The sequence below is a fragment of the Pagrus pagrus genome, assembly GCF_965226575.1.
Source record: "Pagrus pagrus genome assembly, chromosome: 13".
In the NCBI taxonomy this organism is placed as follows: domain Eukaryota; kingdom Metazoa; phylum Chordata; class Actinopteri; order Spariformes; family Sparidae; genus Pagrus; species Pagrus pagrus.
In genome coordinates, this window is record NC_140197.1 from 9,746,468 (window position 1) to 9,762,350 (window position 15,883).

General features: G+C 43.5%; 3 protein-coding genes across 3 annotated transcripts; 2 read left to right on the top strand and 1 right to left on the bottom strand.

The window, feature by feature from the left end:
- The first annotated feature begins 831 nt into the window (after positions 1–831).
- gcat (glycine C-acetyltransferase) lies at positions 832–6,587 on the top strand. Its single transcript, XM_084371648.1, has 9 exons — positions 832–1,131; positions 1,798–1,928; positions 2,034–2,135; positions 2,222–2,368; positions 3,367–3,521; positions 3,979–4,061; positions 4,228–4,399; positions 5,500–5,621; positions 5,838–6,587. The coding sequence occupies exons 1-9, from the start codon at positions 918–920 to the stop codon at positions 5,987–5,989; spliced, it is 1,278 nt and encodes a 425-aa protein (XP_084227774.1). The 5' UTR covers positions 832–917; the 3' UTR covers positions 5,990–6,587.
- An 880-nt stretch (positions 6,588–7,467) lies between these two features.
- Positions 7,468–12,498, top strand: mcm5 (minichromosome maintenance complex component 5). The gene is made up of 16 exons (XM_084372645.1): positions 7,468–7,775; positions 8,595–8,721; positions 8,841–8,969; positions 9,061–9,233; positions 9,318–9,473; positions 9,579–9,748; positions 9,839–10,010; positions 10,096–10,207; positions 10,296–10,439; positions 10,525–10,590; positions 10,673–10,849; positions 10,937–11,049; positions 11,160–11,288; positions 11,391–11,533; positions 11,770–11,897; positions 12,131–12,498. Exons 1-16 carry the CDS (start codon positions 7,606–7,608, stop codon positions 12,230–12,232), a joined length of 2,211 nt encoding a protein of 736 aa, XP_084228771.1. The 5' UTR covers positions 7,468–7,605; the 3' UTR covers positions 12,233–12,498.
- Positions 12,499–12,561: 63 nt separating this feature from the next.
- Positions 12,562–14,543, bottom strand: hmox1a (heme oxygenase 1a). Its single transcript, XM_084372646.1, has 6 exons — positions 14,368–14,543; positions 14,228–14,281; positions 14,018–14,129; positions 13,684–13,899; positions 13,318–13,590; positions 12,562–12,883 (listed from the first exon to the last, which is right to left on the bottom strand). The coding sequence occupies exons 2-6, from the start codon at positions 14,275–14,277 to the stop codon at positions 12,725–12,727; spliced, it is 810 nt and encodes a 269-aa protein (XP_084228772.1). The 5' UTR covers positions 14,278–14,281; positions 14,368–14,543; the 3' UTR covers positions 12,562–12,724.
- Between the last annotated feature and the right edge of the window lie 1,340 nt (positions 14,544–15,883).

Sequence of the window (15,883 nt, forward strand, 5' to 3'; positions counted from 1 at the left end):
CCCATAACACCACACTTTACTTCAAGCATAGTTTAAACTGGGAGATGAGGGTGAGTGTCAAGTTTGCGTCACTTCAACAGTTCTGACAAAATAACATACTAAAACTTAAAGAAAGGAAATATTCTTACCCATATTTGCCTTAGAAATACACCTGAGTCCTTCACACCTCAGGACTGAAAACATCCTTTTTTTGGTGGCTGTTTTGCTGAAATGAGCATTCAGGGCCCAAAATTAGCTTAGATTAGAATTTATTCATAAAATATGCAAGTGACTGGGCAGCTTGGCATCACTCCAGCCAAGAAAAAACAATGGTAATCTACTGAGTGGCTGGAAATATTTGAACATGAACTTGTTGTTTGGCAGTCAGACCAAAAAAAGGTTCATTTTGCACCATGTGAGAATGACTGATATGAACTATATCAACATCACACTACCCATATGTGGGGAACAGATCCATGTTCAAACGTTTTGTGAGTATAGGTTACATTTTGTATTCACAATCACTCTTTATTTAAAGGGTGCCAGAGGGTAACCAGGTCAGTGTGTGACAGAGAGAGAAAGAAGGACACCCAGGCGTAATGGTACATTTCTGTGTTTTATTTACTTACTATTATTATTATTACAGTTAGAGGTGAAGCAGATTGGTAAAAGAAAGGAATAAGAACTAAAGGTTAGTCAAACAGTGTGGCTCTTAGGCGTTAGGCAACATATTATTACCAGTGTGAATGTGACACAGTTAGCAAATACTCCCTGAAATCTGATTGGACTAAACAAGCCACCTGGCAACTACCCTGATCTCTCATTGGTCCACCGCGCATACGCCTCCACTTGTTGCGTGACGCAACCACGCCTCGGCCCTGGTCTCTACGCTCAGCTCTCCTGCACGTTTGGTACCTCAAACACACGGATCCACCGTCATGTCTCTCGGGAAAGCTGTCCGGAGTTTGGTGAGACCAGCCCGGGTCGTCGTGCGGCCCTCGGCCTCGAGCCGGAGCTACGCCGCTATCGCTGAAGCCAGAGCGGTGCTGGAGGGCGAGCTCGACGGTATCCGAGCCGCGGGGACGTGGAAAGCTGAGAGAATCATTACGTCCAAGCAGGGACCTCAAATCAACGTGGACGGCAGTCAGAGCAGTGAGTGGTGCCAGGTTAAAGTGACAGTGAATACAAATAGCTGGTGGCAAGGAGACATCTGTGTCCTCAAACGCACCACGGACTACTTTGTTCGTCAGTTGGCGCTCTGCTGTGATGTTATCTGAGGCTGAACTTGACTTATACACTTAACCAAAGTCAGAAACATGATTCAAGCTCGTGTCAAACAAGTCTGAACAATATTACATTGAATATAAGAGGCTCATTACATCATCAGTACTCAGTTATACATGTGGCTCTAATGGTAAAAGGACAAGAAAACATAATTAGATTAGAAATGAATTAAAAAATGGCCACAGTAGCAGATAATCTCCAGCCTGTTTGCTGTTCTGCCTGTGTTTACTCTTCAGGGTGAACCTGAGCCAAAGATTGACTCTGCTCATTTATGAATGGTGTTTAGGCCATTACCTCTCCTGTGTGAAAGTGACTGTACAATTCATCAGGACGCTGACGCCCCAGTCCATTGTTTTTTCTGCTGGTCATTGTTGTCCAGAAACGACACACAGAGTTTCTATTGCAGGTGTTAAGTTGCTGACAGTGGCTATTACTGAACTTGAGCTGGACAGTGTATTATGAGAGACTCAAATAGTGATCTTTTTTACCTTTAGATTTCCTGTTCTCCATCTAATCTCTCCGTCTCTTTCTCAGGAATATTGAATTTCTGTGCCAACAACTACCTCGGGCTGTCCAGTCATCCAGAGGTGGTGCAGGCCGGGATTGATGCTCTCAAGACGTACGGTGCTGGACTGAGCTCTGTCAGATTCATCTGTGGCACGCAGGTATGATGAATGACCACTTCACTGCCCGATCAGCCGACTAACGCGTGGATAACAATTGTACAGCTAAAAGTCATTGAGGTTAATGAGTTGACTCTGTGTTTATAGAACCTACACAAAAACCTGGAGCAGAAGCTAGCAGAGTTTCATGAGAGGGAGGACTGCATCCTCTATGCTAGCTGTTTTGATGCCAACGCTGGACTGTTTGAGGTACGTCCTGCTTTGCACTGTCTCCTGCAGACTGGAAGGATTCCCTCTATTAGGATGAATAAAGTACCATTTTACTCTTCCACCAGGTTCTGCTGGGCCCAGATGACGCAGTGCTGTCTGACGAGCTGAACCACGCCTCCATCATCGATGGGATCCGTCTGTGTCGAGCAAAGAGGCTGCGCTACAAACACATGGACCTCAGTGATCTGGAGAACAAGCTCAAAGAGGCCCAGGTGTGTGTGCACCTCCTCCTGTTTTTATCAATGTGTATTTAATTAACACGTATGCTGCTGATATAATGTCTTAATATTTTTAAGGTGCAATATGTAGGAATTGGTCAGTTCCTGTCAAATTAATACTCAAAACAAATAGGGGGCAACATATCACCAAAGTAACCGCTAACTTAGCAATACGAAGACATAATGCTGAAGCTGCTATTCATTCACACTCTGTTGATCATTTTTAGTACAAAATGTTTTAACTAACATTCCTACATGTTGCTCCTTTAACATGATGTATGAGTCATGTTCTCCATCATGTCATGTTAGCAGTGTTTAGGTTCTATTTCTTTCAGAAAATTGTTGACCGTGTGTAGTTTGGCTTTTTTCAGACTGCCTTTTAGCCCTTATAGCGCTCGCGTTAGCCTCTTTTAGCATTATATCAAATATGTAGCCATTAAGTGCGTACTTAAGAACTCTTTCACACAAATCTCCTTTTGAAACAAGATACCAAGCCTGCCACTGGTATTATTGTAAAACTGGTTTATTTGCCATGCAGGAACAGAAGGCTTGAAGGATTAGGGAGCAGTAAACTGTATTCGAAGGAAGGCAGAACCAAAACTGCCTATGGCTGGAAGTCACTGCTAGTGACTGAGAAAACATGTTTTGTTTTTTAATTTTGAGTGAATCAACTTTTTAAAATTCCTCTTTCAAGTATCAAGTGAAGCAACCAAGAAGCAAGCTATGTGTGCAGTTTGAGAATAAAACTGATACTGATAAGACATGTCAGCATTAATGATAAACGCTCGCCACAATATTCATCTGAGACACAAACAGCATATTATGGACTTTTTCAGAAGAGTTCACCGAGGTCAGTCTCATAGCATGTCCATTTGAGTTTCATGGTGCATTAACCACATATAACTGTGAGTCAGGGTCAGGTAAGGGTTACAGTATTGATTAGACCGGTGTGCGCTCCACTGATCAGCGGGACTCTGTTTTGTCCTCCTCAGTCATCTCGTATGCGCCTGGTAGTGACGGACGGCGTCTTCTCTATGGACGGAGACGTGGCTCCTTTAACAGGAATCTGTGACCTGGCCGAACAGTATGGAGCCATGGTGTTTATAGATGAGTGCCACGCCACTGGCTTCCTGGGGCCTCGGGGCAGGTGGGTGAGAGGCTGATGGACCCAGAAATTAAACAGATGTATTCCCTTTTAATTCAGCTTGTCAACCACCTTTCTTTTTAACAGTGTTAGGTTTAAATAATACTGCTTTGCTTTCAGCTGCTGACTCAATGCATCATAATATGTCTCTTTTTAAATATCACTTGATGTGATGAATTAGATATTTGATATGACAAATAAATCATGGAAGTTAAAATATCTTAAACATGGAATCATTTTTTGTTAAACACAATAATAATAATGGCCAGGTGTTGAAAAGTATCATAACTTTCAAATTATTTTATAACTTTAAATTTCTTTGCCGTTTGGTTGGTTTTGTAACAGTGTCTTTTGTTGATGTGGCCAGGAGGTGTCGCCAAAATGAGAAGTCCTACACACAGGCACAAGTAAAGTTGAGCTGTGTCTCTAAACTAACAACACTATTCTCTGTGATTCACAGAGGAACAGACGAGCTCCTGGGAGTGATGGACAAGGTTCACATTGTAAACTCCACCCTGGGTAAAGCACTGGGAGGAGCAGCTGGTACGTCTCCATCTGACCTGTAATTCTGATAAAATACAAGTTGTACAAATAAAACTTTCCCTATTCAATCTTTATGCTAAGCTAACTGACTCCTGATGTTTCTTCTATTCTCATCTAACTCTCAGCAAGACAGTGTTGAACAGTTCTTTTAAATATTCTCTTTCAGGTGGCTACACAGTCGGTCCTAAGCCTCTCATCGACCTGCTGAGGCAGCGCTCGCGGCCCTACCTGTTCTCCAACTCCCTCCCCCCTCCTGTGGTGGGCTGCTCCACCAAGGCTGTGGAGCTGCTGCTCGCATCTAATGAGATTGCACAGAGCATGACGGCCAAAACCATGAGGTGCGTACATTCTGCGGAGTAGTCAAGGTGATCTGCAATTCTCTAAAGAAAAAGTAAACTTTTTATGCATATCATGTCAGTATTTTGAGCTCATCAACATCATAGTTCTGAATCAGGACCTGCGTCTTCTTTTTGATCACATAGTTTGTGAAAAATCAGGTGTAAAAGTCAGACTCTTCCAGCTGTTATTTCAGTGTGTCAGCACTCAATATCAATCAGTATTTTATCAGTATCTCCTGCTGCTCTTCTCAGCTCTCAAGTTGTGCTAATAATTAGACTAACTTGTGATCACAGATCCAACCTGACTCTTTGAATTGTAGATGTTTATAGCTGCTGTTACTTGCATATAATGAAAGCTAAACTTTTGAGAGGATTCAGATGTGTAAAATGCTCTCGAACTCCATCTCTAGTAGTAGACAATTGTTTACTTAGGTTTCCCTGGGGAAAAATTTTTTTTTTCCAGGGAACAGATAAGCCTTTGACAAAACAGATTAGCCTTTTTCTTATTTTTTTAATAATCTACATAAATTATATTTGCTTATGGAAATGAAACAGGAGAAGGAACAGTGCTACATCTCAGTCTGGTGGGTAGGAACACAGCGTTCAAAGTCAAAGTGATGTTCCTACTCTGGTCCCCGAGCCAAAACCTGAACACTGAATGGGCCAACAAAGTCTCATAATTTATGACTCCAAGGAAACGTCTCTTTGTTGATCTTGAACAGTAACCAGATGAGCTAATATTAGCACAGGGTTGTTTAATAGATTGCAGTTCCCATCTTGTTTCTTAACCTTGCTCAGTAACGCCCACATGCTGCCTTTAGGCCATGTTATGCAGTTGTGAGCTACATTCTAGACAAAGCACACATACATGCAGTCACATAGAATGTATTATGCTACACAAGCTACTGTCCCCTGTGTTACTGTATACTGTGACGGAGCATGTATACTGTAGATATTTATGTATGGCTGTGTAAACTCTCACTCATGTTGCCCTCATACAAAAGAAACTATTTGATTGGTGCATGCATGCTCACAATCCCCATCCTTATGCTATCTTGTAATATTGAGACTGTAATATTTTTTCTATGCTGTCCAATCAGGTTCAGGAACAATATGACGAAGGCTGGCTTCACCATAGCAGGCTCAGCTCACCCCATCTGTCCTGTGATGCTGGGCGACGCACGGCTGGCCTCTCTGATGTCCGATGATATGCTGAAGCTCGGTGAGACCACAGTGAAGACGTGATGCTGATTGAAATGCATTATATAATTAGCCACATTTACACCAACCCTTTCAGAATTAAAAGATTCCCAAATATTGTGCCAAATGGGCCAGCTTTTCTCGCCTGAGGGGTCAGATGAGCCTGAATCAGCTGATGACCCCATGTACGTTTCACATTACTTGACACTTAACGTTTGCGCGTCTCTTCTCTCCACAGGAGTGTACGTGATTGGATTCTCCTACCCAGTCGTACCAAAGGGCAAAGCCAGAATCCGCGTTCAGATTTCAGCCGCCCACACAGACGCAGACATCGACCACTGCGTTGACGCTTTCATCCAGACCGGCAGAAAACACGGAGTCATCTCATGAGCAGGACAAAGCAGCAGGAATCAGAAGGATTCAGCAAGCAGCGTGAATTACTGAACGACGTTGAATCGCTTGCTGTTGGGGATCGTTCAGCCCGTTACCTAGGAGACCTATGAGTGATGTTGATGCAAATATTAGTTACAGTATTAGGTCAACGGAGGGGAATGTTATTGTTGTGTTTGCTAGCTGAACAAAGCACTTTTGCTAACTTGTATAGATGTTTGTATTTGGACAAAAAGAACTGTTAACAAAACTTTATATCAACAGATTTATTTTTCATGATTGTGGGGATAATCTTAATACATTCAGTCATGCAACTAGTCATGACCTCATATTATCAGCATTGATTAGAATCAACATTAAACTCATCTTTCAAAACCAGTGAAAGAACTGCAGCTCTTTGTTTATGTTTACTAGTGAGAGATATTGTTAGTAGTGAAGGAAAATCTGACACTACGGCTTTGATGATGTTTAAGCAGCCAAAGGTCATAATGCTGTCTCTGAATACACTGCTTTGCCTTTTTTCCTCAGGACATTTAACAGCACATTTGCAGATTCTGGATATACAAGAGTGTAAAATATTAAAGTCTCTCTCAACTCAGCAATGTGTTTTGCTTGTGTTTTTACTTCACTTGGATGTTTGAGCATCGCGCTGCAGAATGATGGACACTAGAAGTTATCAGTTAAATTTTCTCCGTGCTCACCTTAAATCTCAGTTTACGATGTGTATTTACAAGCGTGACATCACAACTAATTTGGAAGCAAATTATGATTCAACAGAAAACTTAACAAGAGTGGTCATTTAAAACCTCCAGTGCACATACACAGAGAATAGACATACCAGGAGAGTAGGACAAATCTTGTGTAAGTCACTTTTTGATATGAAAATTGTCTTTTGATGCAAGAGAAGGATGTAATATGAGGAATTTTTACAAGGTGATGGAAGTATTCAGACTAAAAACAATACTTTTTATGTATCAACATCATATGTTTTATTTTGTGAAAATCATACTATTTTGGTGGAAAGCTTTGTTAATTATAGTGTCATTGTTCATCTGTATCTATGGTCACACTATCATTAGGCACTAGATTAAATAAGGTGCACAGAAGCCTCTAAAACTGACCTATTTGATGATTACTATTCAAAACTATGCCCATTGTGAATACAGATAAATCCTGACCAGAAAGAGCTCCTTTAAAAACAGCATCAACATTGATTTAGGGCGTTAAAAATGTGTTTTTGTTCGCAGTTTGCACTTGAATCTGATTCCGTATTCATTCTTCTTTGTTGCACCTTCCTGCTCCTCGTGCTTCTCCTCTTCCTCCTCCTCCTCTTGTCTTTTTCGCGCCATCACTGCTCACAAGCTCCACCTTTAAACCAAGCCACGCCCCGTGAAACCGCTTCGACCAATAGCGACAGGCGCTCATCGCTCCCAGCCAATCGGAGGACAGGAGAGGGGCGTTGCTAGAAGCGACTCGCGGGAAACAGACGGGAAGGAGTTGAGTTTTTGCCGCGAAACAGTAACTGAGAGCAGCTTCGTGTGTCCACACATCACTGACCCAGAAGAACCAGTCCACAGTTAACCAGACCCACTTTGTGTGCACCGGCCTGCTGCAGGATGTCTGGCTTCGACGACCCGGGAGTTTACTACAGCGACAGCTTCGGAGGAGGAGAGGGACCCGGCGATGAGGGCGGACAGAAGAGGATCCACATCAAGAAGCGGTTCCGTGAGTTCCTCCGGCAGTTCAGAGTGGGGACCGACCGAACCGGGTTCACTTACAAATACAGGTGAGTGAGTTAATAACGATCAGAGCAGCACTGTGTGAACATGATTGTGGTGAGAACGTGGATCTGAAGCGAGATTTAGCAAATTAGAAAAAATAACCCTGATGATGTCATCAAGGTCTTCTCAGTTTGAGACTTTAACAATGTCACTATTACAAATTTGGACTGTGGATTTTGGAAGCAGGGGGTCTAATTTTCTGAAGGCTGTTGAGTTGCATGATGGGAAATGTAGTGTGTCTGGAGCTTGACCTGCACTAGTTAGAATATCTCCATTTCATACGCTTCTATTGTGACCATCATGTTTTCAGTCCGTCTCTTATGTGTGCAACAGGAAGTCACTATAGTGCACCTGTTTAGCTGACAATAGCCAATCTGGCATTGAAATGGATAACAGCTAATACTTGAGCTGTAACTAAGTTATTTTACTTGGAGATTACTCTGTTGATTAAGTAGTTTGCTCTATAAAATGTCCGAAAATGGCCGATCTGTGTTTCCCAAAGACCCAGGTGATGTCCTCAAACGTCTCGTCTTGTCCACAGTCCAAAGATATTCAGTTTTCAGTCATAGAGGAGTAAAGAAACCAGAAAATATTCACATTTAAGAGGCTGGAGTCACAGTTTAGACTTTTTTTCTTTAATACTGTGTCAGCAGAATGTTTAAGGTGTTTTTATTAACCATTTATCGATATCATTGCTTAACAGTCAGTTAACTCGAGCTAAACCAACAATGATCCAATTTTTTACCTGCTGTTTCTTTGGATATGCTAGCAATAGCTCTTCAACACCACATTGAACATTTTCTATACGTTTGTTTTTAAATTAGAGATGAGCTCAAGAGACACTACACCCTTGGGGAGTACTGGGTGGAGGTGGAGATGGAGGACCTTGCCAGCTTTGACGAGGATCTGTCAGACTGCCTCTACAAGCTGCCCACTGAGAACCTGCCGCTGGTGAGTCTGAAACTAACATGAATAAATAAATAACCCCATCATTCATCTATATCTAAAGTCGTCAGTTGTCTCGGCCACCATGATCGATGTCCCCGATGATAATTTGGTCTAATTTACAGCTGGAGGAAGCTGCCAAGGAGGTAGCCGATGAAGTGACCCGTCCCCGGCCTGTAGGGGAGGAGACGGTCCAGGATATCCAGGTCATGCTGAAGAGTGACGCACATCACACTTCAATCCGTGGCCTCAAGGTACCTACAGTACACACCTCTGCTCTGTCTCATGTTGTCTTCGTCATCATCGACCATTTGATCTCATTTTGTTCGTTCCTCCCCTCTGCAGTCCGAGCAGGTGTCTCGTCTGGTGAAGGTGCACGGCATCATCATCTCAGCCACTCCTGTGAAGGCGAAGGCCACCAGGGTGTGTCTGCAGTGTCGCGGCTGTCGCAACATGATCAACAACATCCCGCTGCCTCCCGGCCTGCAGGGCTACGCTCTGCCGCGCAAGTGCAACAAGTGAGTGTGACCTCTGTAACTCAGCAGATTAGACTGGGGTCACATTGTTTTCCGTCACGTCCAACAACTTTTCTCTCTCCTCAGTGATAATCCTGGAAGGGTGAAGTGTCCCGTGGATCCCTACTTCATCATCCCGGACCGCTGCGTTTGCGTTGACTTCCAGACTCTCCGCCTGCAGGAGTCTCCAGATGCCGTGCCTCATGGAGAGATGCCGCGCCACCTACAGCTCTACTCTGACCGGTGAGGGGCTCATTGTCAACGAAATCTGATAAATCCTGGATTTTTTTCTCGCTGCTCATTAAAAAAAACCATTTGTAAACTGGTTTCACCTTCTCCTCCTTTCAGGTACCTGTGTGACCGTGTGGTCCCAGGCAACAGAGTGACCATCATGGGTATCTACTCCATCAAGAAGGTGGCCGCTGTAAAGGCCAAAGGAAGAGAGAAGAGTGCCGGCGTGGGCATCCGTGCGTCCTACCTGCGAGTGGTCGGCATCCAGATGGACACGGAAGGGGCAGGTAAAGATCGACGTCTTCATTGAAACACTCTAGCATGTAGAAGCAGAGTTACAGGACCCGGTTTGATGGTATTGTTTTTTTTCCTTCCAGGCCGTGGTGCCACTGGATCAGTGTCTCCACAGGAAGAGGAGGAGCTGAGAGCTCTAGCTGCTACTCCTAACGTCTACGCCTCTCTGGCGCGCTCCGTGGCTCCGTCCATCTACGGCAGCGAAGATCTCAAAAAGGCCATCACCTGTCTGTTGTTTGGAGGTTCGAGGAAGAGGTGAGGCTGTCACCTGCTCACAGCACAGATGAGTGTACGTTTTGTCCTGACATGTGTAGTAATGGTTTGTTTCCTGTCTTTTCAGGCTGCCCGATGGTCTCACTCGTAGGGGCGACATCAACCTGCTCATGCTGGGAGATCCGGGTACAGCCAAGTCTCAGCTGCTCAAGTTTGTGGAGAGATGCTCACCTATCGGGGTAGATATTCATTCTCCTGGGTTGATGGAAGTTTTAGTCCCATTTTTAATGCTAGCATGCTAATGGAGCCTTCATTATGTGCCATCAGGTTTATACCTCAGGTAAGGGCAGCAGTGCAGCTGGTCTGACTGCCTCCGTGTTGAGGGACCCTGCCACCCGTGGATTCATCATGGAGGGCGGAGCCATGGTGCTGGCCGATGGTGGAGTCGTATGCATTGACGAGTTTGACAAGGTACAAAGATTTTGTGTTGCAGAAGATCTATGTTTGTCTTAATTTGACTGCCAGGGTTAAAAACAAAACTGCTTTTGTTGTCCAGATGAGAGAGGACGACAGAGTGGCCATCCATGAAGCCATGGAGCAGCAGACCATCTCCATCGCCAAGGTATCAGCCATATCTGTAAAACCCAATTTTCTCACTGCGCTGAGGAGTCGACAGAACAAACTAACACCTTGACTCCTCGCAGGCCGGCATCACCACCACTTTGAACTCCCGCTGCTCAGTGCTGGCTGCAGCCAACTCTGTGTTTGGCCGCTGGGACGACACAAAGGGGGAGGATAACATCGACTTCATGCCCACCATTTTGTCCCGTTTTGATATGATCTTCATCATTAAGGACCACCATGACCAGCAGAGGGATATGGTAAGGAGGAGCATGTCTGACTGGAAGTGTGATGCCTTAAATCATCCAAAGTGTGTGAGTTTTTATAAAATATTCATCTGTTTGCAGACACTGGCTCGCCACGTGATGAATGTTCACCTGAGTGCTCAGACGCAGACGGAGGCCGTTGAGGGCGAGATTCCACTGGCCACCTTCAAGAAATACATCGGCTACGCCAGAACGTGAGTTTGTCAGAATTTGTTTTTATGACGACACAGAAACAAACACTTTCTTTCTCCAATTAAGTTACTCTTGTGTGCTCATTTGTGTTACTTTGTCTGAATGTTTACAGTAAATGCGGCCCTCGGCTCTCTGCTGCTGCCGCCGAGAAGCTGAAGAACAGATACGTGGTGATGAGGAGCGGAGCAAGAGAGCATGAAAGAGAGTCGGACAAAAGACCCTCCATCCCCATCACTGTCAGGTATTATTATAATTTATGTCTTTCACATATACACATTAGTGATTTATCTTCTTCACCACCTTTTGGTCCCTGAACTAATCATTTCTGTTTCTGCTGTATCAGGCAGCTGGAGGCCGTCGTGCGTATCGCAGAGTCTCTGGCCAAGATGAAGCTGCAGGCTGTGGCTGGAGAGGAAGAGGTGGACGAGGCCCTCAGACTCTTCCAGGTGTCCACGCTGGACGCTGCGCTGTCTGGCAGCCTTTCAGGTGTGTGTTGTTGTGTAGAGATTGTGACTGGGGCTATTATGACTTCTGTAGGTGCAAGGGAGTACATGGAAAGATTGTAGAGATGGCTAAAATAGTTGTCTGCTGGTTTTCAAAAGCGTCTTGTCAACCAGTCTACCCTGAATGTTTAGACTTGGTTAAGCGTGTCTTTTAACTGGACACAGTGCAATAAATGAATGTTGTTTTTAACCTTTCTCCAACCACATTTTGTTTTCTAGGAGTGGAGGGCTTCACTTCTCAGGAGGACCAGGAAATGATCTCGCGCATTGAGAAGCAGCTGAAGAGACGCTTCGCTATCGGCTCCCAGGTGTCCGAGCACAGCATCGTCGGAGACTTCACCAAACAGGTCAGTCTGACACAATCACAGTAGGGGATTAGGATATGCTTACACATAAATAGATTCAATCATTCATTTTTGTTTCATTACCTCTCACGTAACACCTAAAAGACCCTAAGTTGAGACAGGGTTATTGCACAGCTCACAATTGGGTGTCATAAAACAAGGCAAAGTATTTTCTATCTACTTCTGTAACTAATCTCTCTGTATTCACCCGTTTGTTTCTCTGGACCACTTTGCAGAAATATCCAGAGCACGCCATCTACAAAGTCCTTCACCTGATGTTGAGGAGGGGCGAGCTGCAGCACCGCATGCAGAGGAAAGTGCTCTACAGAGTCAAATAGAGCAAACGGCGCTCCAGTACATATACATATTGTTGTTGTAAATAGTTTTGGTCTGCTTCTTTGTGACACTGTTGTTAGCCGATGGAATCATTTCTGAGCCAAATCGTGGTGAAAACTGATTGATACAGTAGGATCTGGATTTCGAGCTGATTAAATACATCAGAATTTATACTAAAAAAATAAAAATGTTTAGGGTGTCTCTGTTACACAAAGATGTTATCACTTGTCTGCATGATGTGTAAAGAATTAAAGTATTTGAAATCCTCTTCGGTCTTAAAGTGTTTCATGTTCAACACAGACACAAAAAAGATGAGTGAAGGAGACGTTTTATTTCCAGTGTAGCATTGTTTAATAAAGTTCATACAAATTACAACAAGTTGAGAGAATCACTGTTTCAGCTGTGATCAAACATTTAGTCCTGATTTCATTTGTTGCGTTAGGTGATCAGTAAAGTGCTGCTAGTGCGGATCAATCACAGGTGCAGGTGAAAGCCTATAGGGCGTACATTCCCACGCCAACGGTGGTCAGTGCGACGCACAATCCCACGGTGAACTGCATGATGGGTGAGGACGGGAACATGGAAGCTTTGCTCTCTGATTGGTCCACTGGTTGTGCTGTGACACTCAACATTTTCTGCAAGTCATCAAAAACCTGCAGGAAAAGGCAGAAAGAGGAGTTGCTTACACTGCATGTATTAGAAACATTCACTTCCTCTTTTTATCGGTTTCAATGTGTTTTTTCTTTTTCTTTCTAGAAACTCTTGATGCCGTTATTGGTCACTTGACACCACATTAAAGGTGCACTACGCTGTTTTAGGTAATGCATTTTAATCAGAACAGGAAGATCTTCATTGAACAACACAATTTTATACTGTGTTTATATGTGGCGGACCCTGCCACCTTTCTAGCTTCAAACTGTTCTGAGGACCTTATTTTCCTCTGAGAACAGCTTGTTGATTCAGTTATGGAAAAAATGAATATATCTGAATTCGTATTATTGTAAATATTAAAATTCTGAGTTTGAATTTCTTCTCCAGAACTACACATTGCCCCTTTAAATGAGCCCATCAACCCCTCTGGTCTCACCTGGATGTTCTGCTCGAAGGCGTCCACAGCCTCCTTCAGCACCGCCTTCCTCTGCTCCTCCGTCAGCTCAATGCTGTTCATCCTGCTCCTGTACAGCTGCTTGAAGCGGTTGGGGCTGCTCACGCCGGGGAAGGAGAAAAACGAAAGCCCCTCTTTGCTGCTCAGCCCCAGAGATTTCTGGGTAATCTTCCCCAGCACCTGACCTCCAGATAGATCACCCAGGTAACGAGTGTAGGCATGGGCCACCAGCAGCTCCGGGCTCTCTTTGCCAATCTGAAATGTTTTTTTTTTCAAAATACCAGCTGTAATTTCACAACAAGTCTACCCAGAATGTGGCTTTAATATCATTACTTCCTCTTTGCTCACCTTTCGTAGTCTCTGCCCATATCTGTGTGTGGCTGCAGGGACAATCACCCTCTTCCTCCAGTCTGAGCCAAAGAAATGCTCCAGGTCTATTTCCAGTGACTCCAGGCGGGCAAGTTCCTGAGGGAAGTATATCGGTGCAACAGCTGGATGGGAGGAGTTCCTGTCCATCTCCTCTTCCAGCGCCTTGTAGATCTCGTAGAGGGAACACAACAGGACCTGACGGAAACATAAATATGATTATACACTATTCAGGACAATGTGCATAGAGTAAAACATTGTCATGGCTTCAGCCAATAAATGTGTTAATTGGAGGCAGATGGTGTGTAGAGTTTACCTTGTACTGTGGCAGAGTGATCTGACCCTTCTGGTAACTCAGCATCAGCTCTGTGTTCTCAGCTCTGACGTGATTGTCCTTAGTGGCTGCTTTAATCTGCTCTGATAGATCACTGGCAGCAGAAAGGACAAAATTAATCAGAGGGAACTTTTAAAGCACAAAATCAGATCCTGGAAAAACATCAGAAGTCTTTGAAAGAATCATCAGTACCTGCCAACTTCTCCTGTTTCATATTTCCTGGCACTCTTCATGGTCTCCATCTGACTGGAATGAACGATTGATTTGGTTTAATTCAACATATTTAATATGAATAACAATGTGTGTAAAATATACATATATATATAAAATACCTGTGATGAATTGAAGTCTTCTGTCCTTTATGCTGATTGGTCCTCTGGTGGTTGTCACCTCGGCTGCGTTAAGGCTCCACTGTGGCCTCTCAGCTCCGTCCTGCCACTTTTATACAGCCTCGATGTGCTCAAAGAGGAAGTGTGACCGCTGAGTCACATTACTCAGAGTGCTGAGGCTAAACATGACAAAGCACATGAGAGACTGTGGTGGACAAATCTGAAAACATGATGAGGCAGAAATGAACAGTGACTCTGCCAAGTTTTGTACTCACTCTGATAAAAGACGTCTCAATGTGAAATGTAATGAAGTACATCTACTCAAGTACTGTAGTCAAGTTCAAATTTGAGGTACTTGTACTCTATTAGACTTACTTTCATACTTCACTTAACTTTTCTACCACTTTTTGTTTGTTTTTTGTTTATTACATATGAGCTGGTAAGATATGATGCAGTGCTATCCTAATTAAAGTACACAGAAGTGTATAAAGTAATTGTCTCTATACAAATCACACATTAAAATTGTGCTTACATGTATGTAGCTGTACAGGTGTTAATATAACATAATGTGCTGCAATAATAATTCACTCATAAAAGAGCATGATAAGTACTATTGACACTTTTTGCTGTCCTTCTCTGCAGTGGGGTTATTTTTGACCATGCTATCTCCACTTTTGGACATTTGAGGAGGAGGGGCTCCACTAAATGGAAGGTTTAGACAAATATGTTTCCTACCAATAGAAAAGTAAACACAACTTAAAAAGGTAAAAGCTTTCAAGAGCAGTTGTACCGAAGGATCTTCCAGACTCAGGTCACCAGAAGACGGTCACCAGAAGTCTTCTACCTGCCGGTAAATCAAAGGTTTTTATCAGCAGGAGAAAATACAGATAGTGTTGAAGTAAAGCATGAGATAACTGTTAATTATGTATTGAGGATACAATGCAGGCTTATATAGGTAGAAAGTAAATGTTAATAAGACTGTAATACAACTAACCTAAAAATTACGGTGAGTAATACTAACATGCATCGTAACACTGTTTGGGCATCTGACAATTTAAATATCAATACTAAAAAAAAGGTAACATCTTAGATTTTTTTGAAGAAAATTAGCATCTGTGCTCGCAGCTGAAAACTTGCAGTGGAGATACTGAAAATAGTTTGAATACAGAAGCAACTGTAGTGGAGTATGAACACTAAAGTGTAGTAAAGATGGCCGTGCTGAGAGAAGCACAAGTTTCAGTTTAAAGGAGCTCTATGCAACAACTTTGTGAATGACTCAGATTCCCTGCGACTGTCCAAAGGATGTGACTCTGCACGTCGTCGAGTGCCTCAACACAGAAGCTCACATGAGCACTGAAAGAAGCTGACGTTTCCTTTAAAGTCGCAGTTGAAGATGGCAACTTAATGACAGAGTGACATCACTGGAGGCAGTTGATCAGATCACATTCAGCCTCCTGTGGAGACACTAAAGGCTTTCTACTACTTTTTATACATATGCAGTCGTACTCCACCAAAACCT

What these genes read in the sequence shown, in the direction of transcription:
- gcat (XM_084371648.1), top strand. Translation starts at nt 918, where the DNA reads ATGTCTCTCGGGAAAGCTGTCCGGAGTTTGGTGAGACCAGCCCGGGTC. An exon ending in CCAACGCTGGACTGTTTGAG is followed by an intron (nt 2,136 to 2,221) that starts GTACGTCCTGCT and finishes CTCTTCCACCAG; the next exon opens with GTTCTGCTGGGCCCAGATGA. An exon ending in ATGACGGCCAAAACCATGAG is followed by an intron (nt 4,400 to 5,499) that starts GTGCGTACATTC and finishes CTGTCCAATCAG; the next exon opens with GTTCAGGAACAATATGACGA.
- mcm5 (XM_084372645.1), top strand. Translation starts at nt 7,606, where the DNA reads ATGTCTGGCTTCGACGACCCGGGAGTTTACTACAGCGACAGCTTCGGA. An exon ending in TACATCGGCTACGCCAGAAC is followed by an intron (nt 11,050 to 11,159) that starts GTGAGTTTGTCA and finishes GAATGTTTACAG; the next exon opens with TAAATGCGGCCCTCGGCTCT. An exon ending in TCCATCCCCATCACTGTCAG is followed by an intron (nt 11,289 to 11,390) that starts GTATTATTATAA and finishes CTGCTGTATCAG; the next exon opens with GCAGCTGGAGGCCGTCGTGC.
- hmox1a (XM_084372646.1), bottom strand. Translation starts at nt 14,277, where the DNA reads ATGGAGACCATGAAGAGTGCCAGGAAATATGAAACAGGAGAAGTTGGC. An exon ending in TCACTCTGCCACAGTACAAG is followed by an intron (nt 13,900 to 14,017) that starts GTAAACTCTACA and finishes TGTTTCCGTCAG; the next exon opens with GTCCTGTTGTGTTCCCTCTA. An exon ending in ATGGGCAGAGACTACGAAAG is followed by an intron (nt 13,591 to 13,683) that starts GTGAGCAAAGAG and finishes AAAACATTTCAG; the next exon opens with ATTGGCAAAGAGAGCCCGGA.